The following is an 18,694-nucleotide window of genomic DNA, read 5'->3' as shown; positions in this document are numbered from 1 at the left end:
TAGGTCTCTCTCGGTATGCCCCAACCGCCACAACAATTTTTATTTCCAGAAAGCACAGACTCTCGACTTATGTAACCACTAGAGAATATTCGACATCTCTCCCAGACTGCTGACTACAACCTGGTTTGCATGCCAGTAGGTAGACCTCAGGCTACCTTTTCGAGAACCATCGTGACTCAGCAGCATATCCTGCGTTGTACACAGAAGCCTCAAATACGTCTTCATATGCGAGAAGTTACAAGATAGGCCCAGATTCCCATAATGGGTCTGAAGCAGCTTAATTAGGCAGCGGGGTCTGCATACAGGTGCAGCATGTGGATCATGTTCACATTTGCATGGACAATGCGGTCAGTTCTACCAATTCCGCGACCGCCAGCGTCATTCCTACCTGTCTGGTCACAGCCAAATTCCAAAGGTCGTATATTACCTCGCCTTCAAAATCAGGGCTTGACGCTCTTCTTTCCGCTGTTCGGCATGTTGAGCAGAAATTACGACATCAATGAGCAGTTTTCTGGGATGCTAAATCAGCTTTTCAAAGCCTGCCAGTGGCATTGCGCCATTTGAATTACAACTCGTTTATTTCAAGCATAACAGAGAATCGCCAGCACGCGGTCTTAAAGAAAGGCATAGTGTTTCCTTTCAGTGGGTGTCTGGTCACTGCACCATTTTCAGCAACCACCTTGCTGATGAAGCTGTCCACGATAAGTCCACACGCTACCTCACGCTATAGCGCTATACCATCGCAACAGACGCAGGTAGGAAATTCGCCGAATTGTTCATGAGCTGACGCTTGCTCTTTAAAACACTTCGGGCAATTCCAACCGTCATTTGTTCGCGCTTGATACGCCGCTGCTGCGGCAATTACCATAAGTCATCTGCCACTGTGACACTCTACAGCTTGTGCCGCCTACGACAGGATATAGCCTTCACAAATGCGTACTTCTTCTTCATTAAAGGGATTAACTCACATGCCACCACTGTAACTATGAAAAGATCATCGAGCACCTCATCTTCCACGGCACCCACTTCGACATCCAACGTCAGTGTCTACAGAGCGTGCTCAGCCAACTGGACGGTCAACCATCTACATGGGCAAAGATCCTTGGTTCTTGGCTTCATCAATCATCAACGCAGAAAGATAGGCGAGCTCTAGGGACTTTTGGTTTATCGATGAACCTGATTGTAGGCGTTTTTAGACGCGATGTGTCCATTACTTTGCTTGTAAACTCCTCATTTTGCCTTTGCCTTACATTTTTCTTTCATTCTCTTATAACTTCTTCTCAAGTGCCGGCTACCAAGCCGGACGACCGCTTAGGTAAAGCGCCCCCCCCCCCATTTCCTCTATCACTCTCATACCACACTTAGGCGAATGCAAAGATGACTTGCGTCTACTTTAGCACATTAAAAATGTTTCTGCAGAACCCATCTCAGGAGGAATGTCTACAACATCCCTTTCAGGCACTTTCCAATTATGCACACCGAGATAGAGCGTAAAAAGCAATAGCGCTGATGAAAATAATGGCCTTTTGAACGTGTCGCATACATAATGAAATATTTATCATTAGACTTGTGCTTGTGCACTGCATTCCCTTGTGAATATTGAATTTGTGAATATTCCCTTGTGAATGGTGATTATTATGACATTCCTGTATAGAGTTCTCGCATGGTGTTCACATTTGGTAAAGCTTACAAAACTCACTGAAGAATCGCACGTTTTCAATCAGTTCTCCGGTTGCTTACTTTTCGTAACTCAAAATGTATAAGAAACGTGGTGAAAGTTAACCTTAATTGAACGGAATGAATTGAAACCTGAAAGGTTTAAGGCCACTAAGCTATCGCATTAATCCGAACAATACGAACACACAACGACATACTAATTGTAGTGACACGTTAACCAATGGCCCAAGCAACTTTTTTATGCTGAAAGCACAATCATGAAGGGCCTTCAGTGTTGTCTTAAAGCACGTGTTTGCACTTCAAGCTCAGGACAACTTATATATGTTTTACAGACTGGCCGCGCGTGCAAGAAGGGATAGCTGAACGAAGTATACGATACAAATAGCTGCTTCTATCGTTAGTATAATGAATTTATGGAAGAAGTGAGAGCCGCTGAAGGTGCGGCGACATTTAGACGTCGCTGTGGTGTGCCTTTTAAAGCGCCCCTCACCAGGTCTGGTCATCTTGAGCTGACAAGCGCAGAGAGAGAGAGAGATAGCACTTTATTTACACCCGTCAGAGAGTATGGGTGATCGGGTGAGACGCAGCTCTCCCAAGCGCAGAGCATACAATGCGCGCTAACGATCGTGTTTGCAAACTATTACATCGCTACGCGCCGCGGAAAGGTCTGAAATTTCAATCCGAACGCCGTTTTTTTTCTTTCCCTCGCGGCGACCGCACTCCAAGCAGGACGGTGACGTACTCTTGTCCCTGCGCCTACGTACTGCTGTTAGCAGTGTGGCGTCAATCATCGAGACACGTAACTTCGAGAATTATTCAAGGCAACATCTGTTTTGTGATCTGTTGAATTCACGAATTGAAGTTTAAAGAATAAATTATTATTATTATTATTATTATTATTATTATTATTATTATTATTATTATTATTATTATTATTATTATTATTATTATTATTATTATTATTATTATTATTATTATTATTATTATTAGCAAACGGAATGTCTGCGCATTTTTTGTTTTACTTCATACCGAAGCAAGAGAGATGTACTGCCACTTCGTCTGCTTGTTCCCGCGGTCGTGCAGTCGCGTGCGCAGATACCGAAACTATGCCAGTTCCTACAGTGTTCCAACGCGTGATAACGCTCTGCAATCCGCTTGTGTCTGCCTGAGTATTCGTGTAGCACTGAATTATACCGGTAGTCAGGTGTCCTTGTGCACAGCGCGCAAAACCGTGTGCTGCGCGAAACGAGAGAATCCAACAGCTCACGCGCGAAGTCGTCAGCGGAAGTGCGCAGCACCGCAAAAAAGAAAAGGAAGAAGAAGAACATGAAAATGAGGAGAAAAAAATGAAGGCGGTGTCCGTGACGTATGCGTCACGCGATCCTCGAAGTCCGGTATGGGAGAACGCAGGGAAGGAATTTCGCGTGTGGAAGCTAGACGGGGCATGTGGAGAAAGTGTCTCGCTTTACAGTGGAGCTCGCCTCCTGAAATCATGGGTTCGCGGTAGTGAAATATTTCTATCTCGGCTATTAATGAGCCGATTTAAAAAAATTTTTGCGGCAGAACGCTCCTCAGAGGGCACGTAACAACCTCCAGCACATAACCAAAATATGGAATTTGGCCTGGTGAGGGGCCCTTTAATGACAACGTTTGTTATCAGAACACGGCACTTATCGTACTTCGTACACGAGGTTCTCTGTGTAACCTTCAATGCAAGCACGTTTCAAGTAAGAAACTGCTTAGCAAGCCTCGTCTTTTTTTCTTTTTCAAGTACACGCTACAACGCAGGTACAAGTGTTTACGTCCAAGAGTGCTCATGCACCCGCAATACTACCTTCGCAGAACATGTTCTCGAATAGCATCCAGAAGTACTCGTTCCAGGATTCGAATGCTGTGGCCCGCAGTCCTCCCATCTTCCGGAGTGCCACATCCAAGAAGGCAAGGACGATGCTAAGGAGGGCCAAACAGAAGAAGAGCAGTGCCCATACCTGCGCATGTATTGCGAACGCAAATCTATAGGTGTGCGAATGGGGGAGGGTTCATACATTCGCAGATACATATAACAATTGGTAAATGTACTGCAGGGACCCTAAGGCTGTATATATCTGCGCATATGTTGCAAGCTTCAAGATATATGTGTGATACCATCTCGACCGGGTGAGGTGGGTATTCACCGCAAGAATCAGGAAACGACGACGAAGCTAGGCATCTTGATGGGGAGGTATTCAGTAGAGTCCACCTTGTGGACATGTCCATCACGTCCGCTGTTGAAGTTCTAATTGACTGGGCTAGGCTGCGCATACACAGCAGCCAGGCGCCACAGCGAATGAAAAGGGTGTGTTCACTTCATTGGTACATGGATGTGACTCCCATCTAAGTCTCGAGCGGTTCTAATTAACACGGGGGCCAAGGCGGTCTTAAATAACCCCTGGTGGTCTTTTGGTCGTCGACACCTTCTTCTGGAGCCTGTGGAAGTTGGTTCTGCCGTCGACCCGGACCTTCGGCTTTTCTGTCATTCGTCCATCCCTTTGTGTCAGCTCGAGGTAAAGCGGTTGACGCCCTTTCGGTCTTGTGGTTGGCGACGTCTTTCCGGGGAGCCTGTGGAAGCATTAGCACATTCGTCAGGTTCTGTTGTCGACGGCCTCCCGCCCTCCGGTTTGCCTTCTCTTCGTCCATCGCTTTGTGTCAACTCGGGGAATAAAAGGGTTGACGCCATTTCGGAGAAGAGGGCAATTATGTTCACATGGGGACGCCCGCTTGAACGCTTCTCACCCTTGGCAGGTTGATGTCCAGTCTTACAGTAACAGCCTTTTCTGGGACGAGGCAAATCATCTTGTCATGGGAACGGACGCTTGAATGTCTCTCACGCCCGACAGGTCGATCATAACAGGTGTGGGAATGGGGGAGGGCTCATACATTCGCAGGTACGCGTAACAACTGATAAATGCACTGCAGTAGCCCTAAGGCTGTATTCACAGGAAGATCTTGCTTAGAGAGAGAGAGAGAAACAACTTTTACTGAGCCCTCAGTAAAGGTTGGTGCGCGCTGGCACCAGATGGGATGGAACCTTCTTCTCAGGTCCCATATGCGTCCAACAGTTCCTGGCCCCTAGCCGCCAGCGCGAGTTGGGTCGGTTGGTCGGGGCTAGACAACAAGGCCTCCCATCACTCGGGGGGGGGGGGGGGGTTGGGGCTGGGGAGGGTGGGGGGTAGGTATGGGGGGGGGGTTCTTGAGCTTAGTGCACACTGCAAGTATGTGTGCTAGAGTGCCTTCCGATCGTCTGCAAAGCTGGCATGAAGTGTCATGCTCCGCTGGGAACATCTTGTACAAGAGCATGGGATGCGCTAGCGACCCCGCTTGCGCGCGGCGCACGATCGTTTGCTGCCTTCGGCTGAGTTGCGGATGCGGACGGGAAAGCCTACATCTGCTACCTCTGTACATTTGGGTGATGTATTTGTAATTTGTCACGGGGTGCGGTAGCTCTGGCTCGTCCTCGGCCCAGATTGACAGTTCTCGGGCATAGTGGTCGGCGAGTGCGTTGCCTTCCACTTGCGAGTGAGCCGGGACCCACACGAGCTCAACGAACCGTCCCAGTGATTTGCGTTTTGTGAGGATCGCTAGTGCCGCGGGAGATATGTTCCCCTTGCGGTAGCTTGCGTAGGCGGTCTTGGAGTCTGTGACCACGGACCTCACTCCCGGTTGTGCGAGTGCGAGGGCCACGGCCACTTCTTCTGCTTCGGCTGTATTCGTCGTCCGTATCGACGCGTCTGTGACCAGTTTATCGATGGTGGTGACGACCGCCGTTGCTCTGGTGCCGTGCCTAGACTTGCAAGCGTTTAGCAAACCTACTTTAGGTTTGCATGCACTCAACGTGGACCGGCGGTGTAGCTTACCACGGTTTCTAGTTTCTGCTAGACAAACGAGGGTAGTATTCGTGTCGAGTGGTTTATCTCATAAATGCTATAACGAACATAATTGTATTGCAAGATTCCTTTGTTAAGAAACCAGCGTTGAGCACAGAAACTTTCGTAAAATGGTAAGGAACACAGCACATGCACCATTGTGTTTCATATGTTTTTATTCCAAATATGTTTTAAAGGCAGAAGCTCGCTGGTAAAAGCCTGCATTACAACGAAGCAAGGTCGAAAACAAACTATTTATTGGTGAGAGAGAGAGAGAGAGAGGGAGAGAGAGAGAGAGAATTTTATTTATGGAAAGGCAGAGAGCTCGGCCACTCATACTACGTTGGGCTGAGGAATGTGAAAAGGAAACGAAAAGAGGGATAGAGAATGAGGATGAAACTAATGAGTATGATGGCAAGGTGATGGGCTATACTCCATCTCGTACTTAGCGTGCAACGTTTTGGAAGCTGCGCACGAAGTTAGATCGTCAAAATGTGTCACAGCGCACCTTTCATGATTAAGAGGTTTAGGCGTCTCGCTCGTGACAGCTGCGTGAATATGAGCTTGAGGCTGCCGCGACGGGCAACAAATAAAAACCCGAAAAGGAATGCAAACTAAACCAAATTGATCTGAAACAGCGTTTAGCAGTCGTACATCAGGGTGTGTTGCTTCTTATTGTTTAACTTGTTTGAAAGCGAAAGCAATAAATGCCTCATGAGGCGGAAAATTCGGCGCTGTCGGCGTGACCGAGCGATGGCCCAAAAAGGCTACGAATTCTCGACCTTTGGTGGTAATTGCGGTAGAGTTATCTAAGGCACAGTTAGTTAAGGCAGGTTTAATTAAGGCCCTCGAACCCACGATTTTTGGTGGGAGTCGTACTCATGACCTTCAGTGTTAAGGCGAGGTTCATTAAGGCACAGTAAGTTAATGTTAAGGTAATTAAGGCAATTGAACCCACGACCTTTGTTGGGAGTCGAACTGATGACCCTGCGTTGTGGCATAATGTCAAAGCATGGCGCGGTGGTCGCAATGCTTTAGCACTTATCCACGGATAACTAAGTGCCCCTTAAATTCTTTTTTATTTTAACGTTGAATCTAAAAACACGCTCATATTATGCTCCTGACGTGGCGCCACCTCCTCCCCATTGGCTGCGCCATCACGTGCCCTATGACTTACACACTAGTGAAGCCCTTCAATGATAAAAAGCAGCGCCATCTACGCCGCCTCTTCGCGCTCGTTTGCCCTCGCGTGCTCTCGCCCCTCGATGCAGTTTAACAGACGACGCCACGCGTTATTGCGAGCGGGATGACAACTTTTCAGTTTAACGCTTTTGCTTTAGCTCCTGTTTATTTTCTGACGCGCTGAAATTACATCCGAGCGCCTTATTTCAACCCTGGGAAGAAGAAAAAGTGGTACGAACGAAATCTTTGGGGGGAAACACGCAAAACATAAAGGACGCGCGCTGTCGGTGTTTTCTTTTTTTTTCATTACATTTGTTTGTGGGCTGTAGTTCTCAAGATTCTGAGGAACAACTTTGCAAAGAATGCAAGACAAGGTATGAGCAACTTTGGTGGCAGGGAAGTGGTTGGGTATGCGTGGTTCAGAACTTCGTTGTACGTTCTTTTTGTCGCAGCGACGTCCAGCGCCTACGCCGGATCGCGTTAAGAGAATGTGTGCTTTGGAGTCACGACAGGGATAGCGTGTGCGCACACGTTCGCGTCTCTGTACGGGTTCCCGCTGAGTGCGGTTTGTGAATTGTCACAAATAGCTGTGAAATACGGCAGCCCCAAAGCGTTCGTCATAAATAGAAGCTACTAATGTGTTTTGAGTACCGCCGACTGTAACTGCTCACTTATACAGCTACGGCGTTAAGGCGAACTGAAGCAGTGACTGAAGCCACATCATTCTGGCTTCACCTGGAGCTTTAAATAAACATTAAAATTTATTACGTTGGCCTTGACTATGCGCTCTGGCTGATAAACACACAGCATGATGGGTGCATCATTCCACTCTAGGTTCTTTTTGCCGAAATCGCGCATAATCAAAGGCTCAAGTTGATCATCCAAAAAATAATTTTAAATATTAGACGAAAGATAAATACCATTCCACACGAATTAAACATTACACGCTTATGAAACGATTCGTCGCGGACAAAAATTAATGAAAAGAAACTCACTAAGGCTATAGTAAATTTTGATCGAATGAGCAGCGTTTCCCACAGAATTCTTAAAGCTGAAATTTTTTTTGCTAAAGTATATTAACGCGTGCGACTCTGATTTATTTCGTGAGTATTCTAATTGCCTAATTGACGCTGTATGTTTTCCACGTCTATAAACACATGCTTAAAGAACGCAAATTTTAGTCTTTGAGGAGTCATTCCCTGTTTTTCGTCTATCGAAAAACACTGAGAAACTCCACTGGACTTATCTAAGTGTCCTGAGCATAAGTTGGCCTATGCCCAAATTTCAGTTGGCCCACCCCCAAACTTAAGTTTCCCACCCCCAAACTTAAGTAGGTGCACTCTTAAACTTTAAGTTGGTCCGCCCTTACTCTTGCTTCTCCATGCATTTCTGTGGAGCTCTATGCATACTGTGGGTATTATCTCTGATCATTTTCCTTCTTTTTTTCAATTGTTCCTTGTCGCTTATAAAGCTACCCATCATATACAGTTACACTATTATGACGATTAAATGCCTTCACAACTTGCGTATTTTTGTGCAGATACAAGGCATTAAACTTTTCGCGTGACGGACACATTTTTCTGTAGTATTCGCCAAAGAATGCTTACGCATTAAAAAATGCGCGCCACTACTGCTTAAGGAAGATAAACTCCGTCGACATGGTGCACAACGAAGGAGCGCATGAGATCCGCGGTAACATCGTGCGGTGTGAAAGCTTGGAATAAATACCTCCGATACACTATGTTATTTAGAAACCTACTACTCGCCACACAAAGGCGCGCGGACGGCGGCGCGTTGAGGTTTGCGCGACCGATCCGGTGCATCCACATCTTCGCTCCACTTCGTGCTCGCCGAACGGCAGCGTACAAAGCTTTTTTCCCTTCACTGAAGCGATTACGGCAAACGCAAGCGCAGCAACTCATGACGAGCAATAGAAACAGCAGCAAGGAAGTGCGCTGTTCTTAACGATGCGCTCACGACGGAAGCTGCCGTCACCTCTTGCTACGGACACTGCGGCGCGTATTGATTCCTAGCATCGAAAATGGCGCCGGAGAGACTTCCGAAAGCGCGCGTCGTGGAGGAAGAAAACTAAGAAGAGGCTCTACCCCCTCCGCGCGCTAGGAGAAAAGTGTGGAGGAAGTGACGTAGTACGTTCTCCTCTTTCTTGCTGCTTTTTTATTTCTTTGTCGTAGCGGCCACGCCTTTCGGGCCACAATGGCAGCTTTGTTTTGGTTCTGTGCGCTCACACGTGTTGCTCCGTAGGTTTCGTACCGTGGCAAAGGCGCCGTGCGGGCAGGTTTGCGTTGGTCTTCGTGTTTTGTTACGCTGCGTTATCTGGGCCGTGCTCTCTCCGGATGTTGCTGTGGCCAGGTGGGACAGGAGGAACTAATATTCGTGAAATGAACGCGCATGCAACGCTGTACGCAATGTACCGCGCCACGACAATGGCTACAGACGAAGGAATATTCGCGGGAAATTTTTCCCTCTTTGGCGGAATCGTGCTAACGTGCTAACGATTGTTTAGTATTGCTGCGGAGCGCGCGGGTCCGAGCAGCACGGTTGCGCGCAGCGCGGCGTGGTTTCGCGCGAAATGTAAACAAGAGAGGAGAGCTGGCCCGATAGGCGGAGCAACGCCATGAGCAACGCGATCTTCCGGCTTCACTTTCGCTTCACAAAGACTGACGTCAGGGCCTCTCCTGAGTTTCCTTCCTCCGTGGCGCGCGTTCTTTTTTCTCGGGTGAAAAAAAAAAACAACAAAATGTAAAAGCACGCGCTGTCACGTGACCGTGGCAGTCCAAAAGGAAAGGGGAGACGGGCGGTGGAGGGTGCGGGTAAGGGAGAAAGGCGAAGAGCCCGCGCGGCAGCGAGAAAGTTCAAAGGATGGCGCTACATATAAACATTGAGGGGTTCAACGCACTAGCCCACGCGTTTAGTCAGCCAGAACAATGGAGCCGCCGAGGCGCCGGAGAAGCGTGCTCGTCACGCACGCTAGAGACCCTGGTTGTATTCCCCCCACACCGAAATAAACCAAATATTGTTATTGCGATAGCATATATATGGAGACTCCAGGCGCATTTCTGCCGTCGGCGTCGCCGTGAGGTTCCGTATGAGTGAAAGCTGGCGAGGGTGAGCCAGCGAACGCGGTTCAATCTCGCGTGCGCGAGCGAAGAACGCTGCCCCGATGCGCGCCCTCTCCTGTTGAACGCGAAGCAGGGGGGCCAGGCGAGGGAAGAAGGGTGCCCTTCTCCGGCGGACGCTACGGTTGGCTACGGTGTCTCGATGTCCTCCTCGGCCGCCGCTCCATGCAAAGCGGACACAACCGCGGCATCTACTGCGGCGTTAGCCACGCGAAGAAGCAGACGCCGCATAGACGCCTTTGGCGGACGCCGCAGGGATGCGCTGCCGGCGCTCGTGTGTCTTAAAAGCAGTCTGCGTGGTAGCTAAAATGCGCGCCCGCGCGGACCTCATCTTCAAAGCGATCGGCGACGTTTGTAGAGTGCGCGTAGGGTCGGCAGCTTCGTGTGCGCTGCGCCTTCGACGTTTCGTTCACGTTGAAGCGAGAGATGCATGAAGGTCGATTTGCTTCCTGCCGCTGCGATTTCTCACTCCAGAATTTTGACAGCGAGTTTCCGCGCTCATCGAGCGAGATGTGTTCACGTTTACCTGTGCGCGCGTGACACCATGCTGGTTAACTTAGTTAAAACACGCTGCTGAGCTAGTTGGTTGGAATTAATGATAGAATGTGTAAGCGCGACTGAACAAGTACTAAAAAGAAGCAGACACAGAAAGACAGCGCTGTCTTTGAGTGTCTGTTTCTTTCTACATCCTCGCTAAGTCACACTTACACATTCTATCCTTGTTGATTTAGTTAGTAATTAAGCGAATGCTTGTCAATATATACGGCCGATAAAACTACTATCCGTACTTCGTACAGCTATCTACTAATTTGCTATCGCAAACGGTACTTCGCCTTTCAGACGGAACTGCGAATTTTTTTTTCAAAGCCATTAATTTGTTTATAGGAACCTCCCTGAGAACTTTGACGTCAATCCGCGGGCATATTTTGGCGTATTTTTACTCTTTGCGCCATCGGCCATTTCTGGTATTATCTTTCTGTCACGCCGACTACGACAGATTTTCGGTCAATGGGGCATATAATCTTTTCGCATTACTAAAAAACAGTTTCTCATAACATGATGGTAAAAACGCCGAACTAAACAAAAATTATGGAGTTTTACGTACAAAAACCACTTTCTGATTTCGAACCCACAACCTTCGCGAAATGCGAAGGTTGTGGGTTCGGTTCCCACCTGCGGCAAACTGTTTTTTCATCCACTTTAATTTCCATTAATTTATCGTTTCTTCATTACATTTATTAAGCACAAGTAATTTCCCCTATGTTGTCCTTCGTGTCAGTGTTTGTTGGCTTCACATGATATGACTAATAATAATCGGGCCCCTCGGTTAACCCCCTTTCTTTCTGATATTGAGGCACACGAAAAAATACGCCGAACTATTTTTTGGTCCGAAAGCAGCCACTGCTAAATGTATTTCTAACCTCCACAGCGTTATACGCGATGTATGAAACGGAGTACAGTCTGCAACACAGCATCATTGTTCCTAAGTCTAGTTTTGTGTTGTGCAGATATTGCATCATGAACTCGTAGCACATCTGCACGTCATCCATGTCATGTAGCACGTCTCGGGTAGGGCAAATTACACAATAGTGGCCTCGAACATGACGGACTGATCGAAATTCGAAATTGAAATTTGCGAGGTTTGTGAGCGATAACCCACAGGTGGCTTTTCACCTGTTCATGCAAGGCAGAGGGTTGTGGGTGCCCTACGCATGTTAGGTCGCACGATCTGGGAAACGCATAGTCATCGGGTGCCCGGGCCATAGGGGGTGGGGGGGTGAAGCTGCAGGAAACGAAAGGACAGGTTCTCTAGCTCGATAACTTGCTTTCCGAGCGCGAACGCAGCCCAAGACACTGGGATCGGACTCATTGACCGGGGGGGGGGGGGGGCGGCAATGTATGAGTTGGAGTAGGGCATGTAAAAATGTGGTAGGGGGCCATACCGTCGTCAACTCATCCACGCTTGGGACGTGGTTGAAGTGAGGAACTTGCTCTCATCGAGAACTAGGATTACGGGATTTATTTACAAAATCTACATTAAGACAGGAGAACATGCCGTTGTCAGACGGGAAGAGGACTTGGCACCCGGAGGTGCCGCGTCCCAGAGCTTACATGTAATGATCAACCCAACATCATCCGATGCATTGACCCCGGCACTCCCACTCTACCCGGGCCGTCTGGGCGGGGGGCTTTGGTCGGACCAACAGTCCTTCCCGGACAAGGGGGCTGTTGTCGTGCAGCACAATTGAGTTACTGCACTCAACACACAAACAGCCATGTTGGTCTTACAGGACACAAGCCTGACTGACCCTCGGACTGACTTGACGCAAAAGAGGTGAAGGCATACAACCATGAAGACCACGAAAGCCGTCCACGGAGCAGCACGACCAAACGAGGGTGCGCCACGGCCGGTTCCGGCTCTGGGTTCCACTGAGCCAAACAAAACCCCGTATATAGACTGGCACACGGCCGAGTCGAGCGACCTTAGGAGCACGCATCATAACTTAATGGAGCGCTTTCCACCTGGCTCATCAAAAATCACGGCTGGACGAGCCCACACTTCGAGAAATCTCTTGTCGCCCAAGCGATGCCGCTCCCGGGCGAGATGGAACCAGACTTCCTTCCGTGCTTTCCCAAGCACTTCGGGAAGCCCCGCGCCCGTCCCCCGAAAATTGCATCACGAAGTGCCAACCAAACTTAGTATGAGCACTCGGCGAGAAGAAGCACGAACTGGTTGATCGCCTGATTAGGCAAAGGGTACAAAAATCGAAACGTCTGATATGGAACGCTTGGGAGCTTAATGAGACTAGCAATCCTTTGGACAAGAGGTGCAGGAAGCAAACACTGCGTAAAGATATGAACCGAGTTCTCACGACCACCACAAAAGGGGCGCACTTCACGAGCCAGTACGACTGGGAAGGGCCTGTAACTCAACTGCAGGCACCCTCGAGCCAGACGGTACATAAACGTAGCTCGCCTAGCGTCGAGGAAACTGGTCGTAATGAGTATATTTCATCTGTCTAGCATGGCTGAAAACGAAGCACACCGAGCAGCTGAAAACGGCTGCTTAAAAACCCTTTGTTCTTTGTGGTTTGGGAGAGGGAAAGTACGCTTAATCGTCCCTAGCTCCCTCGGTGAGGGAAAACCGCCGTTCAACCTTCGTCCAATCGGAGCGTCGAAAGTCGTCGTAGTTGACCCACCTTTGAGGGCGAGAGATCACGCACTCATTCCCGCACTTTTGTTTCCCTGAACACACCGAGTGGAGAGGGTCTTCGTAGACAAGGTGTTCTCGTCCTTGTTGTCACGCTTGACTCAAGCTAGCGCCTCTTGATTCCAGGGCTGACTCCGCAGTTAACCGCTGCGTCTGTCAAACGAGTGTGACGATTACTGGGGCCCGTGAGAAAGCGACGTAAAACACCCTTTTCGAGGAGTTCTCTCGCTCAAATTAGACCGTCAAGGCGACAGCGAACCAACTTACAATACTCGATCCGCCAAACGTGGTTAGCCTTGCTGGCGTCACTGGGCTGTCCGAAGGAGGCGCATTTGTTGGCTTTACAAAGCCGCTCATCGTAGCGGGCTGGGAGAGGTTCGAAGTTCACTACCCCTGCCGGACGATCGTAACAGCGGCTTATGGGGCTTCAGACCCTCCCCCCCCCCCCCAAAAAAAAAACTTTTTTCGTGCTGTGATGCACCGCTGACCAAAACAAACCCCGGCGCCGCAAATCATTCTGGATTTTGTCTATAATGTATTGTTCACACTCGAAAAGAGATTTCGGCGTGAAGATTGTGAACTCAGGCTGGATTTTGTGGCAACGCCCGTGCACCTGGAGTCACATAACGCAAAGATCCCCATCAGAGCACAAAGTTTCAAGGGCGCTTTGATGGCGAGCGGGCTCGTCGCGGCATCTCGCAGAGGCGGCGGAATCTACGGAGCGCATGGATTTCAATTCCGAAACTTTTTGGGTATAAAGATCACATAAACTTTTGATGCGAAAAGTGCATTGACTTTTCCAATCTCGTGCTTTAGATTTTCAATTCCGGATCTGTGAGGGTTTAATGTTCTTATAAACATTTGACGCCAAAGCTGCATTGATTTTTCTAAAAGTCGTCCATCGGACCATACAACAAGCCAACAAGCCAAATCAACACACTATCAGACAAGTTGACAAAGCACGCTGCGAGGTCCGATGAGACGAAGCGTTGTTATGGTTCATTTGTGCCATCATGTAATAGAAAAGAATATCAACATTTTGTTTCACCTGCGCCAAAGCATGCATGTCAAGACACTAAAGCCAGCAAAGGTAACTGCGCTCTTATTTATTTATTTTTACTTTGACTTTTATTCGCGAGGACACATTGAGCTTCTTCAATTTTCGCGTTTCGCTAGCCGCGGGCTGCAAGAGCCAGCCAGGGGTCATGCGTTTTTCACGTGTTGCCTTGACAATCGCCCGGCGCACTGAGGTGCGCGTTTGTTTTTCTCTGGCCGAGTGGATTTTGGCCTCAGAGAGTTTGGGACGCTTTCTGGCTAGCAGACGACAAAAAGAAGCAATGGCCGCTCGCCGCCACCACTGTGGGGACTCGACAGATTGCAACGCGTTCGCTTGAGGGCATCACCACCATTTCGATGTTATCACAATGTCTCCGGGAAGTATTTTATCTCGCCAGTGTAGGATAACGAGCAGCAGGCATATGGTTCTCTGTGGACCAAGCGTCTCACGTTTTCTTCGATGTTCCTTCGGTAGCTACATTAGGTGCCCCAAGTAGGCATTTGATTGTGGCCAACATGCTTTCCTTTGCGTTTCTTCATTTTGGTGCCCCCGGCCCACAAAGAAAAGAAATTCTTGCGGCACAGCGAATTGTCGCATGGAGAAAGTTCGCCTTTGTTACTTCTTTTGCGAAAAGCAATGGGCCACGGGAGTCTTCAGTTTCCGGATACTCTTATTATATTATTGCGACAGCAATTACATGGACCCTCAAGGCGCATTCCTGTCCTCGCCGTCGCCGTCATGTTCCGTATGAAGTCCAAGGGCGATATCATCGTGACTGCGCGCCGTATGCTGCATCTGCTAGTGAAAGCGAAGGCGGAGGGGGGGTGGGTGAGCGTGACACACTACATACAAAAGGGAGCAACATGCACTTGGTCGCGCAGTCTTAGAGTGCATCGGCATATTCTTAAACTCTGGCTAAAGTTAGCTTAAACACCCTGTATACAGTGACTCTTGCTGAGATGCGTAGATTTATTGGATACTTATACGTATTGTGGGCATTTATTAAGCTACTCTTTGTCATCTGTACATGATCATCATCACGTGGGGCTCACTTGGAATTCTTCTTCATCACCGCTTGTGGGGCTTTCTCTTGAGTGTGATCTGTGCTTCGGGCGTGGTCGGTTCGCCGCATCTCCGACGCGTAATAAGCGTCGTGATAACTGCTGCGTCACAGTATCTTAAATATCTTATTGTGACGTTTTGTGGATGCATGCAGTGAATTTTGCGTCCAGATACACTTTTCTGCCTTTTATCAAGGTTTATCTTCGCGTTTGCGTATTCCATTGTACTTTGCATTTCTAATGTATATTTTGCAGAACTCATGCTTTTTATGTGATCTGTGTTGCGACTACAATTTCGTTTCAATTACAGTACACGACCAGTGACAGCTGCTCCTGCTCATTACATTGAAACGAAAGAAAGCGTCACTGAGATTTTTCCCTGGCCGTTGCATATGTACAAAAATGTAAACAAGGTTCTTGAATGACAAATTTTCATTAAAATATTTGTCCTCAACTTGTTCAGTTGACGGCCTTTACATTTATCATATCGGCTGCATGCACTGCTTTGCTGGTTTCCCACTGACATAGTTCTAAAGTTCGTGTGACATTCTATTTCTTATTAAATAGACAAAAAACGTGGACGCATTGATACCAATTACTTCTGGCACAATTGCTGGGGCACAAAAATATATTCCTTTATGAAAAGATACATATTTTACTTGCCTTGACAGTGCGTAGCGTCCAACAATTCGTTTGCAGCATCTTTGGCAATGGCAATGCAGTTATTATTCGTGTATATGATCCCTCGTCAAATTCAGTGCAGAGGCCGAGCTCCAACGTGAGACACCCCCCCCCCCTCCCCCGCTCCGAACGAAATTTATGGCTACGCCACTGTCCTTGACGTCTCCAAGCGACGTCATTGAGCATAAGCGTCTCGTACGCAGAACATAAGCGGGGCCCCACCCGAGTCTAAACAGTGCGGATGCCCGCGACCAATTCAGACAAATACCTACCCGTACCTCAAGCTGTGGCATGCTACCTGGCCTACGGTCTATCCCGGCCGCTGTCAAAGGTACGCGGGGAAGCGAACTATCGCCCATGTGACGTGAGAATGCGCGAGTAGGCTCTCAAAATTATATTCCCCCCTGTTGGGATCCAAAATCACAAATGGCGAGCAGTGGGACGCCATCCTCACCGGCGCGGACAAGCATAACCAGAGGGGTAACCTCGACCAGGCCCGGCGAGTAGTTTTCGGCCACTCCCATCACCCGGCCGCTCCCCATCACCCATTACCTTTTCATTCAATAAAATTTTACTCTTTCTCTCTCTCTTCGTTACCAAATAAGCAACTACTTACTTGAGGGTCGAAAGTCAGCAAGTAACCGGCCATGTTGTTTTCTCGAGTTTGGTTTCTGCCAGCGAAAATGTTGACTGGCCTCACGTAGATGGGCGACGTAGAGTCCACTAATTCGTCCCGTTCGGCTGTCCTGGCGACGGTGGGCATGGTGAGATTAACCACCTGGAACGGAATCCACCGCTCATCGTCAGCATCGAGGTTCCTCGCACAAAGAGGATTCGAGCTTCAGCAATCGTCCGCACTTTAGCAGACGGCTGATGAACTACATGGCTCGCTTAAAGTTTCGCTTTAGGGTGAGAAAAAAATGAATATGCTGAAAGTAGGGAGCCTAACGAAGAAACGATGAGTCAACAGTCTGTAATGAAATTGAGATGGTATCCAGAAGTTAAAATTTCTGCTATTAATACACAGCTCACTCTGTCAATCAATTACAAGAAGGGAGACAGAGATGCTTATTAAACAAACATGCCTGATAAATAAACTGCAAAGCTACGAAACGAAAAAGCTAGAGGTCACTAATTATTTCCAAAGCGTATAATTGAGCCACAAATGTTAAACTTCTGCGAAACATTACTCCGTACATGTCTTCCTATTCCGCAGATTGTGAACATGATGTGACGTAGAGTTCATCCAGGACACTGCGAAATATTTGATATAACTACTGCATGACACTTCTAAGCGCTTCTCACGCAATATTTTTTTTCAAAAATGCTGTTTCATTGGTTCTATTCCCCCCCCCCCCGCATCATCCGTACGATTCAGCCTATTTACATTGCCATAGAGATCATATGGACGCTCCAGGCGCAATTCTGCCGTCGGCGATGGCGTCGCCGTCGCCGTAGTGTTCGGTATAAAGTCCAAAGGCGATAATGCTTTCGCCGCGCGCCGCATGCTTTACGTGCGAGTGAAAGTGCGCCAGAGGAGCCGACGATTGCGGCTTAATCTGCCGCGCGCAAGGAAGGAAAGCTGCAACGAAACACGCTGCCCGCGAAAGGCCACGGGGTATGGAAGGGAGGAAGGGGTAGGGCAGCGTTGTTCGCCGGCATCGACTGCGAATTTCGCGTTCACGCGCAAGGGGAACCGATGATTGCGGCCCACGATGATTGCGGCTCAGGTAGGAAAGCGGCAAGGCAGCGTGAAAGGAAGCGGGGGAAGGGGGGGGAAGCGTTCAATTCCGGCAGCAACTGCGGACTTTCCGCGGTCGCGCACGCCTCGCGCCTCATCTTAAAAGCGATGTGCAGACGGCTCATACATTTGCGCAGGCTGTGTTCCCCCCTCCGTTTGCGTTGAGATAGACAGCACGAAGGTCACTTCACTCGCTGCTGCTGCCGCGCTTCCTCCCGTCAACGTTTTCGCAGCGAGTGTCCTCGGTCATCGAGAGCGATGTGTTCATGTTTACCTGTGCACACTGACGCCATGCTTGTTCGTTTAGTAACTAAGCGAATGTTTTCAATTTTATACAGCCGATAAAGCTGCTATCCTTACTTCATGTAGCTGTCTACTAATTTTCTATCGCAATCGATGCTTCACCTTTCGTGCGAAACTGCAATTTTTCTCGACATGGCAACTCTGTAGCGCTCTCAGCTCATTCCGCACATTGAGCGAATTTTGGACGCAATTCGTAGATGTTTTTATGAAGGGCGACCGGTCAGTGGGAAACGGTTCTGATTGAAGAACAGCCATCGATGATCATTCATAACTCGTGCTGAAGGCGAGAGTGCCACGTGTCTTCGCTCTCAGCATGCACACAGTGGCAATTTCAAAGCGCCAAGATTGGCTTTACTCCACGCTTAATAGACCAGGAATGACGTGTTAGATGTTCCATCCAGAATGCTTTACTCACGTTGTTTATGACGTCAGCCATCAGGCCAGGAGCCCAGGTGCCGTTCTGATAAGGAGTTCCATACGTAAGCTGGGAGGGCAGGTGGTAACTGTACCTACGAAAAGCAAGCGCATCCAGGCAATTGTAAGAGGCCGGATAAACAAAGGCAGTTAACGCGCACAGAAAAACGAGCTATGTACCAGCTCCTTTTAAGCTCACTTACGGGACAAAAGCACACATTGCAGTCCGTCTGATAAGTGTGAACTCGGCAATATACAGTAAATCGAAGGGCACAAGTCGAGTAACTTTACGTAGTGTTTTCTCCCAGTCATTCCTAAGATATTTCTT

The 18,694-nt window shown here is 48.6% G+C and overlaps 1 protein-coding gene across 1 annotated transcript in view; it reads right to left on the bottom strand.

Moving 5' to 3' along the window:
- The window catches only part of LOC142586266 (glutamate receptor ionotropic, kainate 5-like), a 34,385-nt gene extending 17,714 nt beyond the window's left edge, over positions 1-16,671 (bottom strand). Inside the window, exons 1-2 of the mRNA XM_075697514.1 lie at positions 16,525-16,671; positions 3,512-3,665 (exon numbers count right to left, since the gene is read on the bottom strand). Coding sequence (XP_075553629.1) covers positions 3,512-3,665; positions 16,525-16,671 — 301 coding nt within the window. The remainder of the gene's footprint in view (positions 1-3,511; positions 3,666-16,524) is intronic.
- Between the last annotated feature and the right edge of the window lie 2,023 nt (positions 16,672-18,694).

The sequence above is a fragment of the Dermacentor variabilis genome, chromosome 6 (assembly GCF_050947875.1).
Source record: "Dermacentor variabilis isolate Ectoservices chromosome 6, ASM5094787v1, whole genome shotgun sequence".
Taxonomy (NCBI): Eukaryota; Metazoa; Arthropoda; class Arachnida; order Ixodida; family Ixodidae; genus Dermacentor; species Dermacentor variabilis.
This window is presented reverse-complemented; position numbering and strand designations above follow the sequence as displayed.